The 26924-nt window shown below is 34.3% G+C and overlaps 4 protein-coding genes and 1 long non-coding RNA gene across 40 annotated transcripts in view; 2 read left to right on the top strand and 3 right to left on the bottom strand.

The window, feature by feature from the left end:
* The window catches only part of Trol (terribly reduced optic lobes), a 229416-nt gene extending 225996 nt beyond the window's left edge, over nucleotides 1-3420 (bottom strand). For 7 of the 25 annotated variants that reach the window (XM_076324615.1, XM_076324636.1, XM_076324617.1 and 4 more), the window contains exon 1: nucleotides 2897-3418. In XM_076324615.1, coding sequence (XP_076180730.1) covers nucleotides 2897-2977 — 81 coding nt within the window. In that variant the 5' untranslated portion in view covers nucleotides 2978-3418. Of the gene's footprint in view, nucleotides 1-2896 lie in introns of all 25 variants that reach the window. The other 18 variants (XM_076324629.1, XM_076324634.1, XM_076324621.1 and 15 more) reach the window with 6 other exon arrangements.
* A 5194-nt stretch (nucleotides 3421-8614) lies between these two features.
* Nucleotides 8615-10137, bottom strand: LOC143153463 (uncharacterized). Its single transcript, XR_012993826.1, has 3 exons — nucleotides 9961-10137; nucleotides 8718-8929; nucleotides 8615-8652 (listed from the first exon to the last, which is right to left on the bottom strand). It is a non-coding gene; the product is annotated as an uncharacterized LOC143153463 (long non-coding RNA).
* A 1526-nt stretch (nucleotides 10138-11663) lies between these two features.
* Nucleotides 11664-16754, top strand: Pea (ATP-dependent RNA helicase pea). 4 transcript variants are annotated; one of them, XM_076324651.1, is made up of 13 exons: nucleotides 11664-11779; nucleotides 12067-12175; nucleotides 12320-12405; nucleotides 12479-13246; nucleotides 13307-13548; nucleotides 13645-13949; nucleotides 14037-14466; nucleotides 14540-14798; nucleotides 14872-15362; nucleotides 15436-15768; nucleotides 15845-16048; nucleotides 16125-16305; nucleotides 16386-16754. In XM_076324651.1, the coding sequence occupies exons 2-13, from the start codon at nucleotides 12082-12084 to the stop codon at nucleotides 16605-16607; spliced, it is 3615 nt and encodes a 1204-aa protein (XP_076180766.1). In that variant the 5' UTR covers nucleotides 11664-11779; nucleotides 12067-12081; the 3' UTR covers nucleotides 16608-16754. The 4 variants fall into 4 exon arrangements, with proteins under 4 accessions (XP_076180766.1, XP_076180769.1, XP_076180765.1 ...); XM_076324650.1 differs by having other exon boundaries at nucleotides 11708-11873; XM_076324654.1 differs by lacking the exon at nucleotides 16386-16754 and having other exon boundaries at nucleotides 11705-11873; nucleotides 15845-16035; nucleotides 16125-16298.
* Nucleotides 16755-17487: 733 nt separating this feature from the next.
* Nucleotides 17488-19977, bottom strand: LOC143153452 (dnaJ homolog subfamily C member 1). Its single transcript, XM_076324698.1, has 7 exons — nucleotides 19367-19977; nucleotides 19171-19272; nucleotides 18861-19079; nucleotides 18514-18758; nucleotides 18105-18408; nucleotides 17818-18036; nucleotides 17488-17744 (listed from the first exon to the last, which is right to left on the bottom strand). The coding sequence occupies exons 1-7, from the start codon at nucleotides 19511-19513 to the stop codon at nucleotides 17679-17681; spliced, it is 1302 nt and encodes a 433-aa protein (XP_076180813.1). The 5' UTR covers nucleotides 19514-19977; the 3' UTR covers nucleotides 17488-17678.
* On the top strand, nucleotides 19805-26901 carry LOC143153454 (leucine-rich repeat flightless-interacting protein 2). 9 transcript variants are annotated; one of them, XM_076324704.1, is made up of 9 exons: nucleotides 20402-20813; nucleotides 22896-23079; nucleotides 23718-23844; nucleotides 23979-24118; nucleotides 24193-24456; nucleotides 24541-24682; nucleotides 24774-24899; nucleotides 24984-25198; nucleotides 25282-26896. In XM_076324704.1, exons 2-9 carry the CDS (start codon nucleotides 22996-22998, stop codon nucleotides 25390-25392), a joined length of 1209 nt encoding a protein of 402 aa, XP_076180819.1. In that variant the 5' UTR covers nucleotides 20402-20813; nucleotides 22896-22995; the 3' UTR covers nucleotides 25393-26896. The 9 variants fall into 9 exon arrangements, with proteins under 9 accessions (XP_076180825.1, XP_076180816.1, XP_076180819.1 ...); XM_076324703.1 differs by lacking the exon at nucleotides 20402-20813 and adding an exon at nucleotides 20987-21265; XM_076324706.1 differs by lacking the exon at nucleotides 20402-20813 and adding an exon at nucleotides 21022-21103.
* Nucleotides 26902-26924: the final 23 nt, after the last annotated feature.

The following is a 26924-nucleotide window of genomic DNA, read 5'->3' as shown; positions in this document are numbered from 1 at the left end:
TTTGCATTCGTAATAACAAGTTATTTGTAGATGCATTGGAAAAGAATAGCCGGGTAGAAATGTTGATAAACTTGACTCTATAAAGAACGCAACAATGTATAATTCAAGAGTATTTGCTCATAAGCACCGATAGAACTTCAGTCAACATTACAATTGGATTAAGTAGATAGAATGTTAGCAGGATACGCGATAAGTTAAGTTGGAAGTATTGGAAAATAACCTTTAGTGTCGGCTTTGCTCGATAAACTGTACGATTAATCATCGCTCTAATTTCTATGAAATGCCTGATTTGCAAACTCGAACAAAATTTTTTGTTCGTAATTTGCCACAGCGAGATCCTGATTATATCTGCATCGCTGATTGCTAATAGGTTGTTCAATAAATTTTGAGATTCGATAAAACTTATTGAACAACCTAGTACAATAGATTAAAATAAAATAACAATCGACACACGATTTTTAAGAAAAGAAATTATAAAAATTCAATTTATAATAGTCTCAGAGAGCTTAATTTTTATTAAAACATTCTCTACGTTGAAACAAATTTATAATGTAAACATATACATACGTGTACGAATTGTATAAGAGAAATATAGACGTGAGAATTGTTGTTTATATTTGAAAAAGACATAGTTAAATTAAGGAAATAAGTTATATGTAATAAATTGTAATTGTAAAAGTCGAAAAGTAAACGAAAGTAGTCATTCGTAAAATAAACGACCGCGTCAATTTGCTAAAAGAAAATATAACAAATGAATTACGTATACCCGTAAAATGTAACTTTTTTTCATTCGTTAATATTTTACCTGCGTCACTGTTTAATTTTAGATATAATTTCCCGCGTTTTTATCGTAACCCATTTGCGTATATGTCAGTCGTCTAATACTTCGTTCCACCATGATTGATATATCTTAAATCGTGAAATTATAGAATATGGGAAAAACAATCCGAAATTTTAAATATAATACAATATTATCCACTTCTGCGTGCAAGTTATCTCGGATATTAATATTTTTCCGTTCTATTTATTCATCTCAAAAACATTCGTGTCGATAAATGTTTCATAATAATTATAGACTACAACGAGAGTTCGTCCACTTAGGTAACTCGAGTGTTTAAATTTTCTTTTTCATATCGTTCGATAGATTTTCTTACTTACATTTTTACATTCTCTTTTAAAAGATACTTTCTTCACTTTTTAACTTATATATGTAAATTTTTTATTAATTCACCTACGTCTTTGCCAAATACGAAACTAAAAATTTTACGTTACAGTACTGAAAAAACGGTTGAAGACGTTACAGAAAAAGTTCAGCACACTGAGATGTATTTTCAACTATGAATTTTTATAAGATTCCTCGATTAACTATCCAAATCGAGAATGAATCACTGATTATGTTCGATATCTACCGATTATAGCATCCGTCTATTCGGATAATTCTCAAGTTCTGATGTTAGGTCTTCGTTAGGACTTAGCTTCACTTCTGTCTGAAGTTAGGATCGACCAACGTTTTACAAGTGAGATACGTCGTGTATACTTACTAGGTTGTTCAATATGAAGTTTTGTCGTTTTTCCATTGTAAAAAAAATACTATGACACTTCAATTTTGAGCAACTGTAAATATACGAACGAGTCAACGGATCTGCATGAAACTTCACACACGTTCATCAGACAGTAGTACCATCCTTGGAAAAATAAAACAACGAACCTAATAGCTCCATTTCTTATCGAACGACAAAGTATAGCGAGCAACCTATTATTGGGTTGTTCGGAAAGTGATTTCGTTTTCCAAAATGGAAAATATATAATTCATTGAATTATATATTTATTATAATTATTATATTCAATATAATGAATATATAGTTCAATATTCAAAAGATGTTTATACACTCTAAAAAAAATCGTGTTTCATTCTCACCAAAAAAAAAAAAAACCAAATGACTTTCCGAACAACTCAATAAAATCGGTGAAATTGAAGTGACATTCTCAATTCGGAGACACACGCCTCGGTGTCTCCCGTTGTCTCGATTTTGCATAACGAAGGTGACGGAAGGCCTAAGGCGATCTGCTAATCGTTCGTCGTATCGCTTGAATAAACAACAAAACCCTAAGAAGGTAGCGTATTTGTGGGCTTCTTCGAAAGTTTCTTCGAAATAGTCAACGAAAGGTAGTTCTCCAGGACACTGGAAGTGCGAACGTTCTCCATTTTTTGGCCCCCCCCGCAATAGTTCCCCTTCTAAATACCGAACCAATAATACTTGAAACACAATCGGTCGTAAAACTTTCATTGTAGGTGTACGAAACGCGTTTTCGTTTGGTTATTGAACGTATCCCAAGAAAGCAACGATATCCGGACATAGTTATCCGGCGAACCTATAGCGGCATTAGCTCGACGAGATAAGGGGATCCAGACTAAAAAGAATGCGAAGATTCTTATCAGTTCACGTAACCGAGGTACACACGCCGCGAACAATCGCTGTTCCCCGGTGAGTGAACTTTACGGGCCACTCGTTGCCAAAAAAAAATCTCTTCAACCCACGGTACGTGCCAATTGGCGCGTGGCTACTTAGATGGAACGAACGAAGCCTTCGGCTTCTTGATCCTGGTGGAGCTCACGCGAGTGAGAAGTAATTCGTCCCTTCGTTTCGAAAGAATCCCTTGGACTCGGAATCCACGACGCGACACGGTCCAACGATCCCTGGTAAAACGTTCTCCGTACCTAACGAAATCGATGAGTCGCGATCTACCTCGATACAGAATCGTTACGAAAGGGAATCGTTCGAACGTAGCCGAAGCGAATGATAACCTCCCGGAGGCTACCGCAAAAGTCAGGGACACCGATGAACAAACCCATCATCATCGACGCGGCTGTTCAAGAGATACCCTAACAACTCACCTCGGAGGCATCCACGAGGCTAGCCGCGACGATCAGCAGTAGGAGCATGCAGCACCTCTTCGGTAGTACGGGTGCCCTCATCTTGCCCGGACGAACGGCGAAGAGTATTCCTTCGACCTCTTCGCCCTTTGCCTACGGTGTCTATCCACTCGCGCCGGGTTCTGTTCTCTGTCTCTGTCCGGCTGCACCGCGTTCTTCCCGTGAAACCGTCAGCGGGAACGCATGACGAAGCGTTCGAGGGGCAAGGCTCGAGCGGTGATCCCTTTCAAGGGCACTATCGGCTCCGTAACTGACCGCGCGAAACCGGCGCAAGAGGGACCGAGCGCCGAAATATCGGTACGGTGTGGAACTGGTTCGAACGGGACACTGGGGGACACACGGCACCGTGTACAAGAGCGCACCGGCGTTCGGTAGCGTCTGAAAGGCCGAGCGCGCCGGCAAGATAAAACTTTTTCAAAAGCCCCGGTGCTTTTTCCCTCTCCACGAGGCGGCAGTTTCAGCCGCCACTCGCGTTCCCTTACGGTCCGTCGTTCTGTCTCGCGCGCACCCGTTTGCTCGACTTCCTCTTTATCTGGCCTGGCCGCTCTCCACGGCGCGGCGGTATCGCGCGGTCCGCCTCTCTCGCACGCGTGTCGTTCCATCGTCTCTCTCGCGCCAACGCGCGCCTCGCGACTTCCCTCTCTCGCCCGGCAAGTCCAACGTCTCTGCATCGTTTCACTGGCGCGATCTCGCGGTCTACCCCCACCACCGCGTCTCGCAGTCGTCCACTATCCCCCACTCCTCCAACCGGGGCGTACCGCGCCGCTCCTCGCCTCCCTTCGCCACAGTGTTGCTTTTACCGTCTCGTTCGACGCGTCTTTCTCGATTTCATCGTAACCGCTCTCTCTTTCTCTACCGAGACGCCCGGTATCCTCGTTCTTCGTTTCTTCGACGATACCGTACTCCCTTTCGCTACCTCCCCACCCACGAGTATTTCGCGACGATGTTTCGCTCTCGCTCGAGAAACTCTCGGCCCGATCTTTCTCTATCCCCACCACCCGGGGGGTCAAAGTCGCTCCACAATGCGGCTCGCACGAGGCAAGGACCAGAAGTGGTTACGCGGTATTCCTTCGTTTTTTTTTCTTCTTGTTTTTTTTTTTTTTTTTTTTTTTTTTTAATGAGCGAGGGATCGAATCGTTGCGTCCTGACGGAGACGTCAAGGGAGACGCCTCGTTTCTCACGGGGGTAATCGGTGAATCGGAAACAATGAGGGTTGTTCGGCGTTTCGTGCGTGCACGCTACCGGGGAGCGGGAAATTCGAAACGGTGTTACGAGGTCGCGCGAATTTTTTCATGGATTTAGGAAATTCGTTTTCGAAGGTCGAGATAACGTGTTCGAGGTTTTTCGACAAGATTTCGGATCGTTCGGGGCTCTGTGAAGTGTGAGAGTATCCAGGATTGGACAAGGTCAACGATAGCTCGCATCGAATCGATAGAATTACTTATAAAGACGGGAATTGTAAATAAATAAATCGCTCTGGTTGATTTGTCAATAATGCACAAAAATGTGAATGCCAAAAGTACTCTTTGTCCGAAGACATTTATCCGGTACTGTGTTATCTATTTTGGGCAATGTTTACCATTTCCGTATTCGAATAGAGGTACTTCGCCGATACGATATTCAGCAAGTACTTGATTATTCGAGTACTCGAATATCCGGATGAACATAACATTCAAATAGCCCGGCGAAAATTATAAATCGAGTTCCTTAAGTTTATCGTTCTTTTTCAAATTTGAATTTCAAATTTTTTTTCAAATTTGAAAAATTCAATTATTTTCCAGCCCCTGTACTTCAAACTTCTTATATCGAGTATTCGAACGCGATTATATTTCATAATTATCTATAAGCATTTTGCTTCGGAAGCTCCGAATGCCCAGCAAAGTAAACAGTACATTTAGCGTGTGCTTAAGCACGACTAACAGCTACACTGTGAACACTTATCCCTTTAGAATCAAATACCTCTGATGTACAAACACTTTCTTTCGAAACTGCAAAATTGCAAACAATGTCAACAATCGAAGTTCTAACGTAGATTCTAAATTTCATAGGAATAAGAATCTTTTAAAAGCTTAAAAAACATTTGTCCGAAAGTTAATATCTCAGAATTAAATAGGAATTATATTTAGTAAAATGATTATTTTAAAATCTTTACCCACAGACTTTTATCCTCTCGCACTGTTTCGCATTAACTTTGAATGTAGGGTAAGAAAACAATAAACAATCGGTAAAGTATCTGAGAATACATTTACGAATAGAGTTCCTACGGATCAAAAATACGCGTTTAAAGAGATATTCGATGCTCACTTCGGGGAACTCTGCGTTAAGTACTGAATAATTCGTTTATCGTGCAAACTTTACCTCATCGAATTACGTGGCACGGTGTCAAAATAGATCGTAGTCTTTTTAAAGCACCGGTGTGTATCTTCCAGAAAGAAAATCTGTATAAACATATATCTTTCAACTTTTATGTATTCTTAAAAGAAAAATAATCCAATCGCTGCAACCCCTACGCGCAATATCTTTTTCGGGGATTCCCACGTGTGTAAGTATTTGGGTATACTTACAAAGAAGCATCGTTTTTCGATTCGTTTCAAACGTTTCCAGCTTCTGATGCAACGTCTTTCAACCTTCACGCATTCTCAAAAGAAAAACAATCCAATAGCTACAACCTCTACGCGCAATATTTTTCTCGGGGATTCCCACGTGTGTAAGTATTTGGGTACACTTACAAAGAAGCATCGTTTTTCGATTCGTTTCAAACGTTCCCAGCTTCTGATGCAACGTCTTTCAACCTTCACACATTCTCAAAAGAAAAACAATCCAATAGCTGCAACCTCTACGCGCGATATTTTTCTCGAGAATTCCCACGTGTGTAAGTATTTGGATATACTTACAAAGAAGCATCGTTTTTCGATTAGTTTCAAACGTTACCAGCTTCCGATGCAACATCGCCCTCGAAATGTATATACCGTCCGATGGTGCTGCTCCAAAAATTCACAAAACAGAGAATCGAACAGGGACGAGTCACCCGGGCAGAAAAATGTGTGAAAAAAATATCAGCGTTTCATCGTGCACGCGTGCGTTCGCCAGCGCTCGTTTCCTCTTTGTCGCTCCCGGTGTAACCTCTTCGTCCGACTCGGGATCTGTTGCGCTCAGCAACAGATGCGAGGGTGATCTTTTTTAAACGGGTCAACCACGCCGCGCACATATTCGCTCGCGTTTTCTCCATGACCATTCCAACCAACGAAAGGCACATCCGTTTCGAGGAGAGATCCTGGAACCGCGCAGACAGAGTAATTATAACAGCGTCCCACCGCGAGACTGTTGGTCGTTCAGAATTGGGGACATGCTGCGAACCAGTTGATTTAATTCACACAAGAGAAGTTCGCGAACATCGAGTTATCTCTTCACAATCTCAAAACTCTGGATCTTCGAATCCCGTGACCGTGGAAGCCCATAATGGTGTCAAGATCCCCGGTTGGTTTGGAAATCTAAAAATTGATACAATCGATAAACAGTGACTCCAAAAAGTATTTGCACCGTTGTATTATATAAGGAAATTCTTACCTGTGAGACTAATTTTAATGAAAGTGTGTAGTAGGTTGTCCGATAAGTTTTGTCTTAAGAACGTCAAGAAAAAGAAAAGAAAGAGACTTGATCGAAAAATCGACCGAATTATTGATACGTATAATAAACACCTCTGAATTAACTGAGAATACCAAACTAGCTTTTTAACTGTCAGGAAATTTACCAGTGTCTAAAGATTTGTTAAATATTATCTACAACGGACAAGATAATATAAACTGTGACTTTTTAATAAAAAGAGGAGGAACATTATCTTCACCCGAGTTCTTATTAACATCCCACTGACCTATAGCATTCAAAACGTCACTTATATCTATCTCAAGATTAGTTAAGTGCAAATCGGTGGTACAACTTGTATCGGCAGCTGAGGTTACATCAGGTTTAGAATACACCAATTTAAAAAAATGAGACATTTCCAACGACGATTTTCTGGTCACATTTTACTATATTTTCTACTATATTTTATCTCTGTTTTATTAGTAGAGAGAACGCGGAGAATCAGGTGGAACATAAACGGTACCAATGACAAAATTGTTTTTGGTCAAATTTCATTTAAAAAGTTATCCAATTTTGTCAAGAGGTAGCACTAACAAGAAGCATTTCAAATCATTCGAAACCTGTCATAAATCCCCCAAAAAACGATACATTCGTTAAAGGATAGCTTAATGCTAGAAATATCTACGGATAATCAGATTTTTACCAATATTAATATCATATTTCAAAATGGACGTCGGTTTCAAGGGCCTACATAGGTTTTGAGAAAACTTCTGCAAATAGATTTAAAATATTAGTATACTACTATCTTCTATAAGTTATAAATTGTTTCTCTCTCACCTAGTCCGAGCGAACTTCATTTTCATACCAAAAAAGAGATTTTCATCGATGATTCACTCAGATTTGATGGAGAAGAACGCAGATCAATTTTAAAAAGACTTAAACAAATCAACTCGAGAGAAGAAATCTGTATTAAGAATAATATCTAGCTTCCAAAAATAATAATTTCGAACGACGAAATGTGATTTGGTTATTCAAAAATGAGAAGGAGGGAAAGAGACTTTTCAATGATAAAACTGTGATTGAGTAGGGCTACCTTCGATCACTCGCAAACGTATGAAAATGTTAAGAGAATTTTATGTCGCGAATATAAACGAACGTGGTCAGCCAAAGAAAAAACGTCCAAATAAATTTTCTGAATACAAAGCAAACCGTTCAACGATTTATAGCCTGACAGCTGGATTCCACGATCGCGTGTGCCTTTCGGCAGTTTTTAGACGCCACCCAACTCCTTCTTATTTGATCGGAAGACCGTTTATTCTCAGTCTTAGTTATACACTAGCTTCCCTCTCTTTCATTTGCATAACTATCTGAAACAGTTTCATAGCCATGATAATTTATTCTCATTTTATTTATACAAAATTATATGTCTAATCGTTATGGGTTTGAAAGTTACTTAACCTATTTCGAATTGGAATTAAATATAATTTAGTGTAGCGTGTGCGTGGTTCTGTATGTGCTCTATTCAATTTAAGTCAATAACGAGCTAAATGGGTTTTAAGTCTATATCGAGTTAGACAAAAGTCACGCTCAATTTGTATCCATAGCAACTTATGTATACTCAACGTGAATTAAGAATGAATTAAAATCATACGAAACCGATAAATTGCACTTAATTTATATTTACAATAATTTATATTCAATTTACATCCCTCGAAGCTGGACACTAAACTTAGTCGTGACTTAAACTCATGTTAAGCCTGCAACTACTACTCAACTTATGTCTATAATATCTTAGACTCAACTTAAGTCAATAACAAATTGAACCGATTTAAAATTTATATTTGTAAATTACCCTGAATCTATTCCATAGTGACTAATACTCCATTTAATTAATTAAAGAGTTAAACTAATTTTCAATCTAAAATAAATTATCATCTATTCTAAATCAGTTATTATATAGTATATCCAAAACAAATACATACCTTCTCGGTTATATTATAAAACTATTATACTGCAATAAATAACTCACTTCATAAACTTACATAATAATGATGTGAATTTATATTATTGTATATTTTTATATCTATAATATATTATCCACCACGTATCCATAAGGAATCAGTATTATTATATATCTGTAATGAATTATAGATTAGCTCGCGTTGAATATCGGTAATAAAATGAACTGTTTAGTACTTACCTACTCAAGGTAAATCACGTCTGTTTTAACGATTTCTGTTCGCCGTTTCAATTCCATACTGTCACGTACCGAACGTCGTTCCCTTTAAATGCAAAGCTTCCCTTCAAAAAGCGACGAATAAAGGAACTGAAACTCGGGCGAGGATCCTGAAATGTACCACGACCGAAGAACTTTCACCAACCACGATATTCCGCGACAAGAACACTAGATATCTGTAAAAATATACAAACGGTTACATCTGTACAATAGGTCACAATTCACTCTATTCCAATCTTCTGGTTAACAATTTAAAAAATTACCCGAAACAACAATCTTTTCGCATCCGATTAACTCGATTGACGATAAACGCATTTCACGAAATTAATTACTAATTATTTTATACTTCGACGAATATTTTCTAAATACCCTCTTAAAAAATAAATTCCCTTAAGAAGCGTAACGATTAACCGTTTACAAACAATTGTGAACTTCATAAATTTCGTACCTACAATATCGTGCATTATTTGTACGACGAATCTGACGAAAAATATTTTTTACGTTGACGAAAGACAATAGACACGAAATAATAAAAGAATATACGATAGAAACGATAGTTGAATTTCGCGAATTAATTTGTCCACATTTGTTGAATTTTTTAATTTTCACAAACCAATTATTAATCAAATGAACCTTAATACATTATTCGTCTGCACCGATTGAAACTTTCGAATTATACATGTTCGAGAATAATCGCCTATCTATTCATAACCTTTAAATAAATGAGATAATAATCGAAATAATTGCGCGCGAAGACGACTTGTCTGCTCCATACGAGATGATAGTCTCTAATTTCTTTCGTAAAATAACCTAAATCAGAAGTGAGTACAATATTTAACGGTTTTGAATTGATCATTCCAGAACGGTAGCACAATAAGGTATACTCGATTTAGTCGCAAACGAATTTTTAAATCAGAAACATCATAAAAGGAACATTAGCGATTACTATCTATTCGAGAAATTGATCGAAAAGATTTTCAAAAAGACCGTGTATAAATACGTATCAAATAACAACATTAGCAATTGATCGTTACTTCTATCGATGAAATTAAAGAAATTCAAAAAAGAATTTCAATGCAGCATCACCACTATCGTTAAATACAATATAAATGATCATACAGAATGTATGAAATACAATATCTCAAGATGAAATTTATCAAACCCCAAAATGTATAATTCATATTAATGTAAATACTTTTCAACTTACTGTTGTAGAAATGCTCGATACATAAATTTTCACGCAGAACACTCGATAAGACTGAACGACAAAAAAATTTAAAGAAAATGAACAGTGAAATGGTATAGCATCTAGCGGTGAATGCATTAAACTACTCTTAAAGTTAATTATATAGACAAGCATAGTTCTAAACGTTGAACTTCTCGAGTTTCTTGAAAAAAAGTTCCTGGTATTGTCGATAGATGGCACCATTGATATGCAGCGTGTACTCAACCTTCGTGTCGGTCTACCAGATGGCCTAAAGAAAATCGTAATCGTGTAACTAGATGGTAAAATTATCGAATGGTAATATATCGAAAATGAAACACGACTTTGTAGACTCGAATCGATCTGGAGCCACTCCTGTGATCTAATTTTAATCGTATCTTGTAACTTTCACCATTATCGATTCGTACTAGAATAAAATTACAGCACCATTACATATATAAGAGTTAAAACCAAACATAACAAAAATTAATTATTTTTATAGCAATCAGAATCACTATTAATATTACATATATTTTCGTCTGAGCTGCATTCAAATAAACTTTCATCCTTCTTTTCTTCATTTAATCCTACCGTGTAAATCTTGCGATTCTTCTCGTTCCTATACCCTCCCTTTTCTTGTTCGTCGAGTACTATAACCACACATGGTAGAAAAGATACCGTACAATCGAACTACACTTATGAAAAACTATACGCAAAAGAATGCAACCAATTTGCTAATGTTATTGTTCACGTAATTGATACGTGGTTGAATTATGCTGCTACTGGTGATGTGATTGCTAATAACTATGTTGCTACTAATAAATGTAATTAAATAATACACATACTTAATTGCTCAGATTTTATCACGTGAGAATTAAACAGGAATACATAATTCTAACGAAATCTATCTATACAAATACTAATTATTCCTACCTAAATGAGAGCTCGTATTTAAATAATACTTTATCAGACAATGCAGTGTTCATTTCGTTTTCTTAACCCTACCTCCAGATATTCCGCGCTGTGAGTAAACGAATTCAACATTTAATTTCTATGAATAGAATATGTTTATAAGGCATAGTATATATATAAAATACATTTCGACATAATATGGAAGAAGTACGCTCTTTTATATAATATATATTAACATTTATTAAACTTACGATGTCAGTACAGTAATGTCTCGTACGACCGCCCTTCGGGATTTGAGACAATCTCACATATGCAGTGGTGCGCTCGATCGGTCACCTTTGTATTATATCTACTTTATCAACAACGGTAACCAACAGTCGAAAAAAAAGGACAGCAAGTAAGAGCAAACAAGAAAAAATAAACAGCAGTTGAAGAAAAAACACAATATGTAAGAAAGAATGAGAACGAATTCGAGAAAATCACAATGAATGAGATCGAAGTTCGTACAACGTTTGACCGCTTGTGATAAAACTACAATTTGTACGACTACATGTGAAAAAACTTAATTCATACGAGGTATAGAGTCTGTACACGAGAAATTTAATAATTTTTTTATTTAGATAATTCCTATCGGTATTTGTAGTTTGTGGAAAGGATGAATATTTTGTGTTCGCTACTTCATCGACTTCATCATTGGTAATTCAGTCGAATATAGTTCCTAGAATCAACGTTCTAAAATGAAGAGGTCGTTCACAAACCATTGGTATTTTATGAAGTCGGTTTTATAGTTATAATATCAACATATGTTAAAGTTATTTCCTGCACAATATTATAATGTAATTCTTTGCGTCTCCACAATTTTCTTGTTCAGATTTTACACACCACAAGCAAATGATTCAATGTGAAAAAAGTATGTTATTTTTTTCTTGTGCCTGTACAAAATGATTTTTACTAATATTTCTAATACCATTTCTTGTGCAAGAAAATGAAAGCATGAATCACTTGTATGTATAACATTTAATATACTGTAACGAAAATTAGAATCCATACGATTATTAACGATAAACACGTTTTATTTTTTTTTGTTTATAAATGTTATTCTACTGCATATTTTAGAAAATGTTGTTTATCAACGTTTGATGCAAATTCAATTGCACACATTTACCAATTTTATACTCGTAAACTTTCCATTCTTAGAATAAAAGCGTAAAAATGGACGAGGTTGCAAAACTCGAACACTTATCGTTGGTGTCAAAAATATGCACAGAATTGGAAAATCACTTAGGATTGAATGATAAAGACTTGGGTAAGAAATAATTTTATTCTACTTTATAGAAGGAATAAGTAGATTGTATAATGCCTATAACCTATCTTTCATTTTAATAAAGTATATTGCGTAAATACCATTTATTAATTCATTTATTGCTTAAGTTGCTTGTTTTTGTTACAGCTGAGTTTATAATTCATTTAGCAGAAAAAAATAATACCTTAGATAAATTCAAAAAAGTTTTAGTTGAAAATGGTGCAGAGTTTTCTGTAAGTAATTTTTAAAACTTTATACGCTTTTTGTTTTGTTTATAGATACTGTAATGTTTACTTGTATCTTTAGGAATCGTTTATGGCCAACCTATTGAGAATAATACAACACATGAAACCATCTAAAGCAACACAAGAGAAACTATTAAAATCCACAATTAAACAAGATGAACTTGCGCAGAAGTTTCCTGCTTTGGCTTTACCAAATGAAGAACCAAAAGTAGTAGAAAATAAGGATATTAAAGATGATGATGTAGTTAGTAGTGCTATGGCATGTTTAGAAGAATTAGCGCCATCGAATAAAAAGGCAGGTAACGAAAGCAAGAAGGATAGCCAAACATCTGATAGTAATGAAAAAAAGAGCAAGCATTCTAGAAGGAGTAGATCAAGAGAGAGGAGGAGGCATAGGTCACGATCATCTAATCGTAAAGATAGAAGACATAGATCCAGATCTCGGTCAAGATCACGAGATTGTTCAAGATCTAGGGATAAAAGGCGTCATAGATCAAGAGATCATAAACGATCAAGATCGCGGGATAGAACAACAAAATCTCGCGATCATAGAGACAAATATCCTAATAGACATGCATTGGATCGGTCCAGGTCGAGGTCTATAGAAGAACTTTCTATGGATCCAGAAGTTGGTAAAATTTATTCAGGCAAGGTTGCCAACATTGTACCATTTGGTTGCTTCGTACAATTGGAGGGTTTAAAACGTAGATGGGAAGGACTTGTACATATTTCACAATTAAGAAGAGAGGGACGAGTTGCTAGCGCAAGTGATGTGGTATCTAGGGGTCAGAAAGTCCTTGTAAAAGTTCTTAATATTGGTGGACAAAAGGTATAAAGATTTATGATACTAAACTTATCCATGACTTCTTTTTATATAAACTATTTTCAGGTTTCCTTAAGTATGAAAGACGTTGATCAGGAGACGGGTAGAGATTTAAACCCAGTTGTGACTGTTACTAAAACTGAAGAAGATGAGAAGCATTTACGCAATCCAGACAGACCGACTTCACTGCTAGAACTTCAAGGCAATTGGGACGAAGATGAAACATGCTCTAGAAAACGTGTACAAAGATTATCATCCCCTGAAAAATGGGAAATAAAACAGATGCTTGCTGCATCGTGTATCGACAGGTATAGTTTCAAAACAAAACATTGCAAGAACACTTGAAAAAACAATTCATCTATAACAACTGTTTTCATTATTTGATTTCGTTTTCCCCACTGTAGAAGTGAATTACCAGAATTTGATATGGAAACTGGAATTCTTCCACGTGAAGATGATGAAGAAGAAGATGTTGAAATTGAATTAGTTGAAGAAGAACCTCCGTTTTTGCATGGTCATGGAAGAGCTCTTGGAGATTTAAGTCCTGTTCGTATAGTAAAAAATCCCGATGGTTCTTTAGCACAGGCTGCTATGATGCAAAGTGCACTAGCAAAAGAAAGGAGGGAACAGAAAATGTTACAAAGAGAACAAGAAATGGATTCTGTTCCTACAGGTCTCAATAAAAATTGGATAGATCCTTTACCAGAAGGTAAGTCTTTTTCTAAATATACTTGAGACTGCACTTGTAAAATCTATTAATTTAAAGCAATGGAATACTAACTTTAGATGTTTACAGCTGAAAGTAGGACTCTGGCAGCGAATATGCGCGGAATTGGTCTTCAAACTCAAGATTTGCCTGAGTGGAAAAAGCATGTAATAGGTGGAAAGAAGTCATCTTTTGGAAAGAAAACAAATTTAACTTTACTCGAGCAGCGTCAAAGCTTACCGATATATAAGCTCAGAGATGATTTAGTGAAAGCTGTGACAGATAATCAAATTTTAATTGTAATTGGCGAAACAGGATCAGGAAAGACCACACAAATTACACAGTATTTAGCTGAAGCAGGATTTACAGCACGTGGAAAAATAGGCTGTACTCAGCCCAGAAGAGTTGCTGCCATGTCTGTTGCCAAAAGGGTAGCAGAGGAATTTGGTTGTCGTTTAGGACAAGAAGTGGGTTATACCATTCGATTCGAAGATTGTACTGGTCCAGAAACTAATATAAAGTAAATTCTTTGCTAGTGTTTGCATTTACATTATTGAACAAATTTTAAATATTAATATACTTTAACTTTATAGGTACATGACCGACGGTATGTTACTTCGAGAATGTCTCATGGATCTCGATTTGAAAACATATTCTGTAATAATGTTGGACGAGGCACACGAACGTACAATTCATACTGATGTTCTGTTTGGATTACTAAAACAAGCAGTAGGAAGACGACCAGACCTAAAGCTAATTGTGACAAGTGCTACCCTAGATGCCGTGAAATTTTCACAATACTTCTTTGAAGCACCTATTTTTACTATTCCTGGTAGAACATTTGAAGTAGAGGTAAGTAAATTAATCTGAACACCATTTAAAATGATTTTAAGACCTTATTGATAATTGAAATTATTCTGTTTAGGTGATGTACACAAAAGAACCAGAAACAGATTATCTAGATGCAGCACTTATAACAGTAATGCAAATACATTTGCGGGAACCACCAGGTGACATACTCCTTTTCTTAACAGGTCAAGAGGAAATCGATACAGCTTGTGAAATTTTATACGAACGTATGAAATCTTTGGGTCCTGATGTGCCGGAACTAATAATTTTGCCAGTCTATTCAGCACTTCCTTCGGAAATGCAAACTAGAATATTCGAACCAGCTCCGCCAGGCTCGAGAAAAGTAGTGATAGCAACAAACATAGCAGAAACGAGCTTAACTATCGATGGTATTTATTATGTGGTTGATCCAGGCTTTGTGAAACAAAAGGTATACAATTCTAAAACAGGAATGGACAGTCTTATAGTAACGCCAATAAGTCAAGCAGCTGCCAAACAAAGAGCAGGAAGAGCTGGAAGAACTGGTCCAGGAAAATGTTACAGACTTTATACTGAAAGAGCTTACAGGTAACTACTTACTGGCAAGTAAAACAACCTTACCTTGAGAAACGTTTCATTTATACGTTGTTTTTTTTTTCAGAGATGAAATGTTACCCACACCAGTCCCAGAAATTCAACGCACTAACTTAGCAACTACAGTATTACAACTCAAAACAATGGGCATTAATGATTTGTTGCACTTCGATTTTATGGACGCCCCACCTGTAGAATCACTAATCATGGCTTTGGAATCATTGCATAGCTTAAGCGCGTTGGATAACGAAGGCCTTTTAACAAGATTAGGTAGAAGAATGGCGGAATTTCCTTTGGAACCTAATTTATCAAAAATGCTCATTATGAGTGTGCATCTTCAATGTTCTGACGAGATATTAACAATCGTTAGTATGTTATCCGTTCAAAACGTTTTTTACAGGTAAGAAATACGTTGATAAGAATAAATATTTCGATCATGTGAATGTGTATAATCAATTTTATTACTGTTCTTTTAGACCAAAGGATAAACAGGCTTTAGCTGATCAGAAGAAAGCAAAATTTAATCAACCTGAAGGCGATCATTTAACTTTATTAGCAGTTTACAATTCTTGGAGAAACAATAAGTTTAGCAACGCGTGGTGTTATGAAAATTTTGTACAAATTAGAACTTTAAAACGCGCACAAGACGTTCGCAAACAATTATTAGGTATCATGGATAGGTAGCTGTTTTTTCGTAAAATATTTAAGTATAACTATATTAGAATTCAATGTAAACTTATTACTTTTATTTATCAGGCATAAATTGGATGTGGTATCAGCTGGTAAAAATACTGTAAGGATTCAAAAAGCTGTGTGTTCAGGTTTCTTTAGAAATGCTGCAAAGAAAGATCCACAAGAAGGCTACAGAACTTTGGTAGATAGCCAAGTTGTTTATATTCATCCAAGCAGCGCCCTGTTTAATAGACAACCTGAATGGGTAAATTTAAGACTGAGAACAAAACGTTCTACATCTATTATACAACAAAAAATAAGCATTTCTCTTTTAATTTGTAACAGGTTATTTATCATGAATTAGTTCAAACTACAAAAGAATATATGAGGGAAGTAACAACTATTGATCCGAAATGGTTGGTAGAATTTGCTCCAGCATTCTTTAAGTTTAGCGATCCAACTAAGCTCAGTAAATTCAAGAAAAACCAACGACTTGAACCGCTTTATAATAAATATGAGGAACCAAACGCTTGGCGAATATCTAGAGTTCGCAGAAGACGTAATTAAGACATTTATTGTATAATCTGTAAATACTTTTGTACAGAGTTCGTATTGTTTAAAAATACGAAACCTAAAATCACAAGTAATCATTTTTTTCACTTATATTATTACTTTATGTATATTATAAAATTGAATTATACTGTTCATATCTTAGTGTTTACATACTCATTCCATTCGGATAACAAATATTTTAATACTTTACAAAAATGTGAAATACACTTAACATAGAAATAATGGCATTCTATACTTACACTAAATTTTTCAATAACATTTATCTCTTATATAAATTATCACGTGTTTTATATTACGTGTATAAAAAATCATTTTTGGATAGTTATCATGTTCATTGTGTTATGAATGTAAATTTATAGCCTTTTAAATGTTTACATTAATAATGCATGAACAGGAACCACTGTTTTATGGTAAATATATTATTTTAAATTAAGCAATTCATAAAATTTCTAAAAGTACATACAATGAAATTTTATTTGCAATCAGCTATGCACTTATTTTAACAAGTGCAATAGAGATAATGTGGTTTCAAGGTTTAACATCGATTGTTTCTATATAATTAGTCATATAAATATTTGTTATTCGTATATTACGTCAATAGTATAGCGAAATAGTACGTGCATTGGCATGGTATTATTTGTGTATTGTATTTTATAATTTTAGAAAGTAAAGTACATACTTTATTGGACAAATAATATTAATCCAATTAGAATGTCAGTCTCAAAGAACAGGAGAGTGTTCAATCATTATACTTTGTCAGTCTTTTCCTCTTAATTAATTATTAAATTTATTAAATAAATACATTCTCCAGAAACATTTAATAATAATATCATGTAGGAGCAATATTCTTTTTTTGTGTATAAAGTTTTATCACTTGTAATGCAATTATATTTAATCTTCATTTCTGTATAAGAAACTCCTTAAGAGATCTGTAATTCATTCATATGAAATGTTGTACAACAGCCATGAAATATTCACTTTCATGAAATATAAATTGAATACTAATTTTGGACTTGATTGTATGGACTACACTTTTTGTTGAAGGAACATCTTGTACATGGCAGGCTACTGAGTTTGTTGCTTCTTCTTTACTAATTCCACCAATTGCCTATACCTCGTTTGGCATTCATCCTTTAAAATGCAGCATAAACCATAGTCAATTTAATTCAAAAAGAAAGTAAATTATAAAGTATCAATATTATACCTTTGTTTTTCCTTCAACGCAATTTGCAATTTTTTCCCATCTATCTACAGATGTGCCCTTGGGATATTTGATAAGTGCTGCTTCAAACACTTTTTGTTGTTCCTGACTCCATTCAGTAATATTATCTACATTTTCAACACGTGTCTTTACTTTTTTTGGACGTTCCTCTACCACAGTCTCCTCTGTGGACATGCCTGGTTTTAACCTTTCATCTTTTACCTAATAAAAGTTTATTTGGCATAAAAACGGCTTCAGCTACTTATACATTATTTAATTAAAATGGTAACCTTCTTTGCCATATATGTAACGTCTGCGACTGTACGATTCATAGCATCTGCAATTTTATCCCAGCGTTCTGATATACCACTTGGATATTTTTTTACAAGTTTTATTAACTCTAGTATATCATCATCAGTCCACAAACCCCCACCAGACACACTGGGCTTCTGATAAACATGATTTGCCTGATCACAATCTCTTTTTGTGATTTCTTTGATATTGTTAATGCTTCTTTCTTGTGGAGTAAAACCAGGTCTGCGTCTTCTAGTACGTGATACAGGTTCTGGTTCTGGTTGTTCAATTTCTTGTGCTCTAAAATGATAAATAGAGAAATTCTAAACACATCCAATAAAAAAAAAGATGTTTAATGATGAAAGTACAATATTTGAATCAGAAATCAAATGTTTGTTCACTTACAATGCTTCTTCTTCTTCTTGTTTTTTCCTACGTTTTCTTTCTTCTAAAACATCATGCATGACACGCACAAGATTAGGAATAGATAATGTAAAAGCTATTATCCACCGTGGAAATTGAAATGGAAGTGTATTCCAAATGCTTGGAGTGGGAATCTTTTCCAAAATATCTGCTAAATCTGGCACATCCATTTTCCCCTTTTTATTTTTTTTCTGCATTTTCTGAAGTTTAGTACCCAACACTTGTTCCTGAAATAAGTGTTATTAATATACTTTCTTGTAATATATATTACAAAGTCACCATCAAATTCTACAGATATTGGTTTAATGTTTAATCATTATTTTACATACATATGTATATCTCTTCTCAAAATATGCAGCCCATGCTACCAGATATTGTCCAATAGTAATAACTAAGAACAAAATTATACTTAATTCTATAAGACCCATTTTTCGTACATGACGGTAATAATATACAGCTGATCGCCAATTTGGCAATCCATTAATGAGAACATTATCATATCTTTGCCTTTTTCCAGAATCTTTCAATACATCATATACAGCAACTAGCTAAAAACAAACATATAATATTATAAATTTATTGTTCCATAATAAATTATCATTAATTTTTATATAAAAATGAGTAAAATTGTTCACTTACTTTTCTGAATTGCTGTTCTGCATCTTCTGCAGAATTTTTATCTGGGTGCAATTGGAGGGACAATCGTCTAAAAGCCTTTTTAATCTCTGATGCATTTGCAACCTAAAAAATATTTCGACAAACACAGTATTATTAACATACTTTAATTTAGAATAGTGATGATATAAATAAAAAAAGACCATAACAAGGTACAAACCTGTGGGACACCAAGAACTTCATAAAAATTTTGATTAACTTCCTCGACAACGTCGAACACTTCCAATTCGTCATTGTCCCAAGCATTTGTGAATCTGTATACGTCGAAAAAGGATAAAACTCCAAAAATTACTAATGACACTCTCATTTTCCTTTTTTTTTGATCCGCTATGTATGTACAATCATATCTGTCGACAAGTTTACATTAATTGGTTCCGACGCGTTTATCGCCGAAAATTTACGCATCGATCATTGTTTTCATCCAAATAAGTTTATCTTTCAAAAAGCGGGCTAAAATATGTTAAATCAAGAGATGCCACATCGCAAGTTTTGAAGAGGTTACGTTCGAAAAACGTAGGCCGTGTGTATTAGACGCGTTAACTATAGCAAAAGTAGGATTTAAACGTGATATCTCTACATGTATCTATTGCATCGAACTAAAGATCCATTTTAAATTTGCGACAACCACTCAAGAAGTTAGAACAATATTTCTCAACTGCTATTATCGACTGAACTATGTTGAAAATCGATGTTCCTTTTCGCAAGACATTTTATAATAGATAATTAGAATTTAGTGTGGGCACAGGTAAGCCACTTTAAAATTCTTAGTAAAATGTAAATCGATTGCGTAAAGATGTGTTTTATCATTACATGCGTGTCATACATACGTAATACATACATGCATGCATCATACACACACAAAAAAAAACAAGGTCAAAGTTATCGAGATTCTTTGCTCAAAAAGGGTACATTTCAGGTGACATTAGAGAGCAGTAACGATTAGGAAACGAATTGAACCAAAACAGGGGTCAAAAATTGTTAAAAATTAACTTAAATAATTTGAGAATTGGAAAGTGAAACAGAATGTGTATGTATGAGGTGCGTGCGTGTCGTGTGCGCGCGTGTTGCGTGTGGTGTGTATAGATATATTCATAAGGTGAACGATTACGATTCGCAAGAGACAGTATTGCCGATAAGTGTGCCAGGAGAAATACAGTGTGTTGCGTGCGTAGGTACACAGATGACTCCACCAATTTCAGTGATTTGAGGCGCGGCGTAAACTGTGTGCGTGCTTTTGCATTCGCATGCATCACCGTCCCATGGTATATTCGTTCGATCGAAAAATGTGTCTTCCGCTATACTCAAGTGCGACTCAGCGCACTGTTTTCGCGAGCTTTTGCCTATAGAAAATCGTATTCTCCGGATCGCGCGTAATATTTTCGCATTTGGATACATTAGATGCATTCGATATATTTCATGGACCGTAATCGACTCTAAACGGATACCGCATCGTCAATTCTTTGCCCGCGGATGGTCATCGTGGTGGCTGGCGAACTCGTCCGATTTCCATCGATTGTATTTATAGTGTCCCCTGGTTTATTTTCGCACGCGGTTTCTTTGGGAAAAAGATGCACCTATCCGCTGGCTGACAGCGTTTTCCTACATCCGTAAGTTTCATTTCGCTAGGAATACGGTCGAGGAAACTGTGGAAAAAAGATTGACGATACAGTAAGGTCTTATTTGCATGTATTCGGCTGTGATGTGTGGGTGTGCGATCTATTAAATATGTATACATATATGCACGTATATATATACGTCGTCGAATATGCAACTTTGCCACCTTTTATTTCTGAATTCGTGTTCCCGTGTATATTCGTATTGTACATCGCGCGACGAACGTGAAATTTTGAGAATCGTGGACGCCGTTTATCGTGATACACAAAGTGCAAGCAAATACGTAATTAGACCTGTACTGTAAAGGTGTTATTCTTAGCGTGAAAACGTTGTAACGTTAGAACTCGAAGGACCGTTTTTACCTGTGCTAAATTCATTTTGCTATTCTCTAACGAGAGCACTCTTGCGTGTTGCCGGGTATTGTCAACCTATAACTTGTAGGAAAGTACGGGACTTGTTCGAATGTTACTTCTAATGTATCGTAATGTATTTCAAATAATGCAAGATATTGTCAATTTTTATTAATTTCCAACAATAGAGACAAAACATTTAAATGTATACATGTTGTAACCGAATAAAAGAATATTAACTTGGAATTAAATAGGAAATTGAATGTTTGATAAAACAGTTTCATTAAACATATGCTTGGAACTACTTTCTTAAAAAGTTATGCTTCTTATTTGAAAAATAGTATCCTTTTGAATGGTTACACTCTGTATACGGGTATACTTTAACATTAGTATTTAGAAATATTCAAGTGCAATGTACATGTTTTGTGGTTAGCAAAATGATAACTATAATAGCCTATATGTAAAATATCTCCGTTGCATAATACATTATTGGTGTCCTACAATATGACTAACAAGGAGAGTGCAAGGCCTTGGGGTCACTGATTTAGTTCAAATTTTGCAGGATGGTAGATTTTGCTCTTTTGTTGTTGAAGGCATATAATTATATGGGCCACTACTCAATAATTTTGAGATATTTGCAATTGAAGATTCATCATTGCTTAAACTTAGTTCTGTTCAGAATGATTACCATGTAATGGTTTAGCATAGTGGTAACGGATCATTGTTTTCTTTCTTATTTTATATCAATTTTGTACATATAAAGATATATAATGAAGTTAAATAAATTAAAAATAAAATATCTTTATTTACTAGAAAACTTACAAAAATTTTGTTTGCCATAAAAAAACAAAAAAAAAAATTATAATTAAACACAAAAAACTACAGAAATGATTATTTGTACAAATATTTATACAACCTAGGTTATTACAACCTAGTCTTTCTTCTTCATGGTTCATGGTTCTGTTCATTGCTCAAGGGCTTTGCCGTACTTCCCATTTTATGTTTGTGCTTACATTATAAATGTTTATATTAACGTAAGTTAAGGGGCTTTTCTTCTGTTCTTCTTGTGTGATGTTTTTATTATTTTATAATAAATATTTATATAAATGATTGTTTCTGTAGCTTTTTGCATTTAATCATAATTTATTTTTTACATTTTTTTACCTTTTTTTGACAAACAAAATTTTTGTAAGTTTTCTAGCAAGTTTATGTGTACAAAATTCATATCAAATAAAAAAGAATTAAAGAGAGAGAAAACTATTTTCATCCTTCTCAGAATTGACCTGGGTCCTAACATGTATAAACACTGATCCATTGTCACTATGCTAAATCATTACATGATAAGCATTCTGAACAGAATTAAATTTAAACAATGATAAATCTTCAATTGCAAATATCTAAAAAATTATTGAGTAGTGGCTCAAATAATCATATTACTTCAACAACAGGAGAGCAAAATCTATCATCCTATAAAATTTAAACTAAATCAGTGACTCCAGGTCTTGTAAGTTGAAAGCTCTACCTATAACAGTCAAAAAGTTAATATAGTTTCAAATAAATTTTCCTGCAATGTTTTAACGTTAATGCTTTATAAACATCATTTTTTCATTTGTACAATACATCCGGTGGTATCAGCAAATCATTCATTATGCATATTAATGGTAATCATGCTTAAAAGCATGCTCGCAAACTTCTGGCTCTAGCATATGTCCCTTTGTCCTTTAGTGTGGTGGTTTGTCTTCTTGTGCGGTAAGGGACGCAGATCTGTCTAGTGCGAGTTGCTGGTATCAAAGTGAAAAACGTGTAATAAAGCACAGAATACAAAATGGAATCTGCTATAGCTGGACGTAGGCGGACTGCCACACGACATTCAGCAGAGAATCAAGCTCTCGATCAGATAGTCAAGGAGGTATGGCCTGATTTTTTGTATAAATAAGCAACATGGTAGAGTAAATCTTAAAAAAAAGTAGAGTAAAAAAAAAACTCTTAAGATTCAAAATTTTTGTTAATATCATAGGATTCAATTGATTGTAAAAGATCTTGTAGATAGATATTGTTGAACAAATTGTACTATCTTCATCTGTAAAAATAAATTGATAAGTGTTGCTGTACGTGTGCTTGACCTTGGTGCTTATGTGTATGCATGGTTGTGTTGGGTGGGAAATTACATCATTTGTGATAAATTTATCTTAAAGTAACAGTACATAAAGAATGAGCAAAGTATTTGCAGTTTTAATATATATGTGAGATGTATATTAAACACACACACACACACATACATTATATATTACATATTACAATTATTAATGTAATTAATATTTTACCTATTAATTGCAAATAAAATAAATGTAAGTATTTATTGATCCAAAGTAAGTCATTGGGCTTTGTACTTACGCATACACATGTTACTTTCACATGAAATTTAACAAATTTCATATATTACTAAATTTATGAGTGTTTCTATATCATACATCGATATGTTAATAATAAATTGAATGTGAAAATATGTTTTTGGTAACAGGATGGATTTTCCATACATACTTTCAGGCAGAAGCTAGATTAGCTGCTAGAAGACAGGCAAGAGCAGAAGCAAGAGAGATACGAATGCGCGAATTAGAAAGACAACAGAAAGAGGCAGAGGAGAATGCAGATAGAGTTTACGATATGTGTACAGGTATTTGTTTAATATATAAGAAATATTGTAATAAAATTTTTTATCTGTAATTGTTAAACAAATGGTGCATTTGGTGAAAAATATAAGAAAACTTTTCAGGGAAGAATAAAATATTTTTCTTTTTAATGTTTTAGCCGATGTCAATAGAACAATGAGAGTAACTCCAGATTCTGTAAGGACATCGCGTCTCCTTACAAATTCTAACAATTTTCAATCCAGTCGCAGATCTTCAGAAGATTCGTTAGAAGATGCTGGCTTAAGCAGAGATCTCAGGGTACCTTTTTTAATACTATGTTTTATAATTAAGAAACACAATATTTCTTATCCAAGTTTGTATTTCCTTTACAGTTGGAGTTGAAAGAGTTTGAGGAGAAATTTAGAAAAGCAATGATAGCTAATGCTCAGTTAGACAATGAAAAGTCTTCATATGCCTATCAAGTTGATTTATTGAAAGATAAGTTGGAAGAGTTGGAAGAAACAGTTGCACAACTTCGTAGGGAACTTCGGGAGAAAAATCGGGAGTCCGAACAATTAAAAAGAATCAATCAGAGATTGAAGGATGAATTAGATATATGCCATGCACAATTAATAGAAAGAGATACGCTTATACAAGTATGTATAATTCAAATTATAAAATATAAGCAATCTGAAAGTTGTTATTTAAATATTTTTAAATTAAAAACTAAATCGCTTTAGGAAAATGGTTTAGTAATTATTGATGATGAAGAAAGCGAAAATGAAGATAATGATATCGAAAATGGTCCACGTCCAAGACGAAGAGTACTAGTCAGTACAGAAGCAGCAGAATTATTGCAAAATGCTGGAAAGGGTTCGCTAGGTACCTGTTCATGACTTACAATCAAAGAAGTCCGTTTTTTTTTTTTTTTTTAAGAAAGTGACAAAATTATTTCTGAATATAATAATTACAGATGTCCGGCTGAGAAAATTTGCTTCTGAAAAAAAGGAATTGCAAGATGAAATACGACATTTAAGATTGGAACTAGAAGAGACCAGAAATCGTATTAGATCCGAGAGATCGCCCGGTTCAGTATTAGGTTAATGTTATTCGATATATGTACCTACTCTTTTTTGAACATGATATTTTATTGTTCCTTGGACATCGTATTTTCTTTTGACAGGTTGTTTATCAGACTCCGAAGATGTACAACGAGAAGCAAATAAACTTCTGGCCGATTATAAATTTAAGTTACAAAAAGCAGAGCAAGATATGTCCACATTACAAGCCACAGTAGCTAGGCTAGAAAGTCAAGTAATACGTTACAAATCGGCAGCAGAAGCGTCTGAGAAAGCAGAAGATGAATTGAAAGTTGAAAAGAGAAAACTACAAAGAGAAGTGAGAATACACTTTTCCGTTTTTGTTTTTTATTTTGCGATTTAAATAATACTTTTGAATAAAAATTGTGAAATCTTTTTCAGGTCAGAGAGACTCAAGGTCGCGTAGAAGAGTTAGAGACAGCAAATTCTCATCTGCAAAGGCGATTGGATAAATTGAAAAACGCAAAATCAGCTCTTCTAAAGGAGCTTTGACGGGACGACTTCTTGGGGTCTGTACAATGAGTCTGCCATTTTCTTCTATTCTGCAAAAACCGTGTGCCGATGTTGCCTCAACATAAATACTACTTAACACTTTGAATATAATTTATAAAAAATGTGAAACATGCATAGTATCTTTACACGATTTTAATTAATTTTTATGTACAATACTACGTAAGTATAATGTCTCAAAAATGATTATTTGAGATATCGTACTTGCATAATATCTAAAGCCTAAACTGCTGTGAAAGGAAGTCACTGTTGTTTTGTATTCAACGCGTTCTTTTCGACACTAACCGTTATTCTACATTTCTTTGTGAGAGAAAAAGGAAATAACAGCCTTCTCAATGCATTTTAAACGTTGAATTTGTCATGATTTCGTAAGCAGTTATGGAGTCGATTCGTAATTTGTATCTTATTCGGGGACGAAAGCTGGCTTGTACATCATAAATGTACAAATATTTTTCATACTTCTATTTACTTTATATTTAAAAGGCGACAAAGGAGTATAACAGGCAACATCAAGTAAAGCACAAAAATAAAATAGCAAAAGTTTGCGTTTATCAGTAAGATAGATAATATTTACAATTCATGATGTACATGTCAGCAAAACAATACGTATATTAATAAGTGTAATTTGTTTTACATCGAATAATTTATAAATATATTTCTAAAGATATGAGATATTTATAACTTCTATAGAAAACATGTTATAGTTAAAACTACAGATCAAACGAAAGCAATGTCTATAATGCTCGTTTTTCGTTATTAGAAAGACGAACAACGGAATTTGATAAACATTTTTAATTTTATAACGTATTTGTTATACTCAAGTTAAATTGATATTGGAATTTGTATACTGGTCGGGATAGACGCAGTTTCATCGAATTTCAACTTTAATATAGCATTTTACAACTGAATTGTCTCCAGAACTGACTTTTTATTCCTTGGACTGATGCGAAGTAAAAAAAGTAGGTGTATGATAGTGTGGTCTTTGTACATTCGAAATAAATTAAACTATGTTGTTGAAGCTATATAATATTTTTGGTATACAAATTTATTATATATTTTATGTGATATAAAACTAACGTAACCATTACAATCTTGTCAGTAGGGAACACATCTTATAAAAAGAAAAAAGGAATAATGATAATAAAAATAAACGAAATAAACTTATTTACCTCATGTTTAGCTATAAGAGTTATCTCAGATTTTGTAATGAATCGTTAAACACTTAATTAATTAAATTAAATAACAATTTTAATGTTAAAACGAGTACAGAGGTATACAAGGGGATTCCAAAAGTATGGTCATTTAGACTAAAAAAAAAAAGAAATGAATGTTTATACAAAATTATTGTAAGCCATTTGATAAAATATTGAAATAATTTCCCGGAATGTAAGCTTTTCATATTTGACTTAATTGTGGCCATACTTGCATACCTATGTATATGTAGTAAAAATAATATTAAAATTATATGCAATGTTTTTGAAAAGTTAAATCGGTACTATTAAATAGAACGGATA

Source organism: Ptiloglossa arizonensis, chromosome 12, assembly GCF_051014685.1.
Source record: "Ptiloglossa arizonensis isolate GNS036 chromosome 12, iyPtiAriz1_principal, whole genome shotgun sequence".
Classification (NCBI taxonomy): Eukaryota; Metazoa; Arthropoda; class Insecta; order Hymenoptera; family Colletidae; genus Ptiloglossa; species Ptiloglossa arizonensis.
Note: the sequence above shows the minus strand (reverse complement) of the source record. Positions and strands in the feature narration are given on the sequence as shown.

What these genes read in the sequence shown, in the direction of transcription:
- Pea (XM_076324651.1), top strand. Translation starts at nt 12,082, where the DNA reads ATGGACGAGGTTGCAAAACTCGAACACTTATCGTTGGTGTCAAAAATA. An exon ending in ATTGAATGATAAAGACTTGG is followed by an intron (nt 12,176 to 12,319) that starts GTAAGAAATAAT and finishes TTTTTGTTACAG; the next exon opens with CTGAGTTTATAATTCATTTA. An exon ending in GTTCAAAACGTTTTTTACAG is followed by an intron (nt 15,769 to 15,844) that starts GTAAGAAATACG and finishes CTGTTCTTTTAG; the next exon opens with ACCAAAGGATAAACAGGCTT.
- LOC143153452 (XM_076324698.1), bottom strand. Translation starts at nt 19,513, where the DNA reads ATGAGAGTGTCATTAGTAATTTTTGGAGTTTTATCCTTTTTCGACGTA. An exon ending in TTACATATATGGCAAAGAAG is followed by an intron (nt 18,037 to 18,104) that starts GTTACCATTTTA and finishes AACTTTTATTAG; the next exon opens with GTAAAAGATGAAAGGTTAAA. An exon ending in GCGTTGAAGGAAAAACAAAG is followed by an intron (nt 17,745 to 17,817) that starts GTATAATATTGA and finishes TGCATTTTAAAG; the next exon opens with GATGAATGCCAAACGAGGTA.
- LOC143153454 (XM_076324701.1), top strand. Translation starts at nt 20,240, where the DNA reads ATGAGGTGCGTGCGTGTCGTGTGCGCGCGTGTTGCGTGTGGTGTGTAT. An exon ending in AAATACAGTGTGTTGCGTGC is followed by an intron (nt 20,375 to 23,717) that starts GTAGGTACACAG and finishes ACATACTTTCAG; the next exon opens with GCAGAAGCTAGATTAGCTGC. An exon ending in AAAGAGATACGCTTATACAA is followed by an intron (nt 24,457 to 24,540) that starts GTATGTATAATT and finishes AAATCGCTTTAG; the next exon opens with GAAAATGGTTTAGTAATTAT.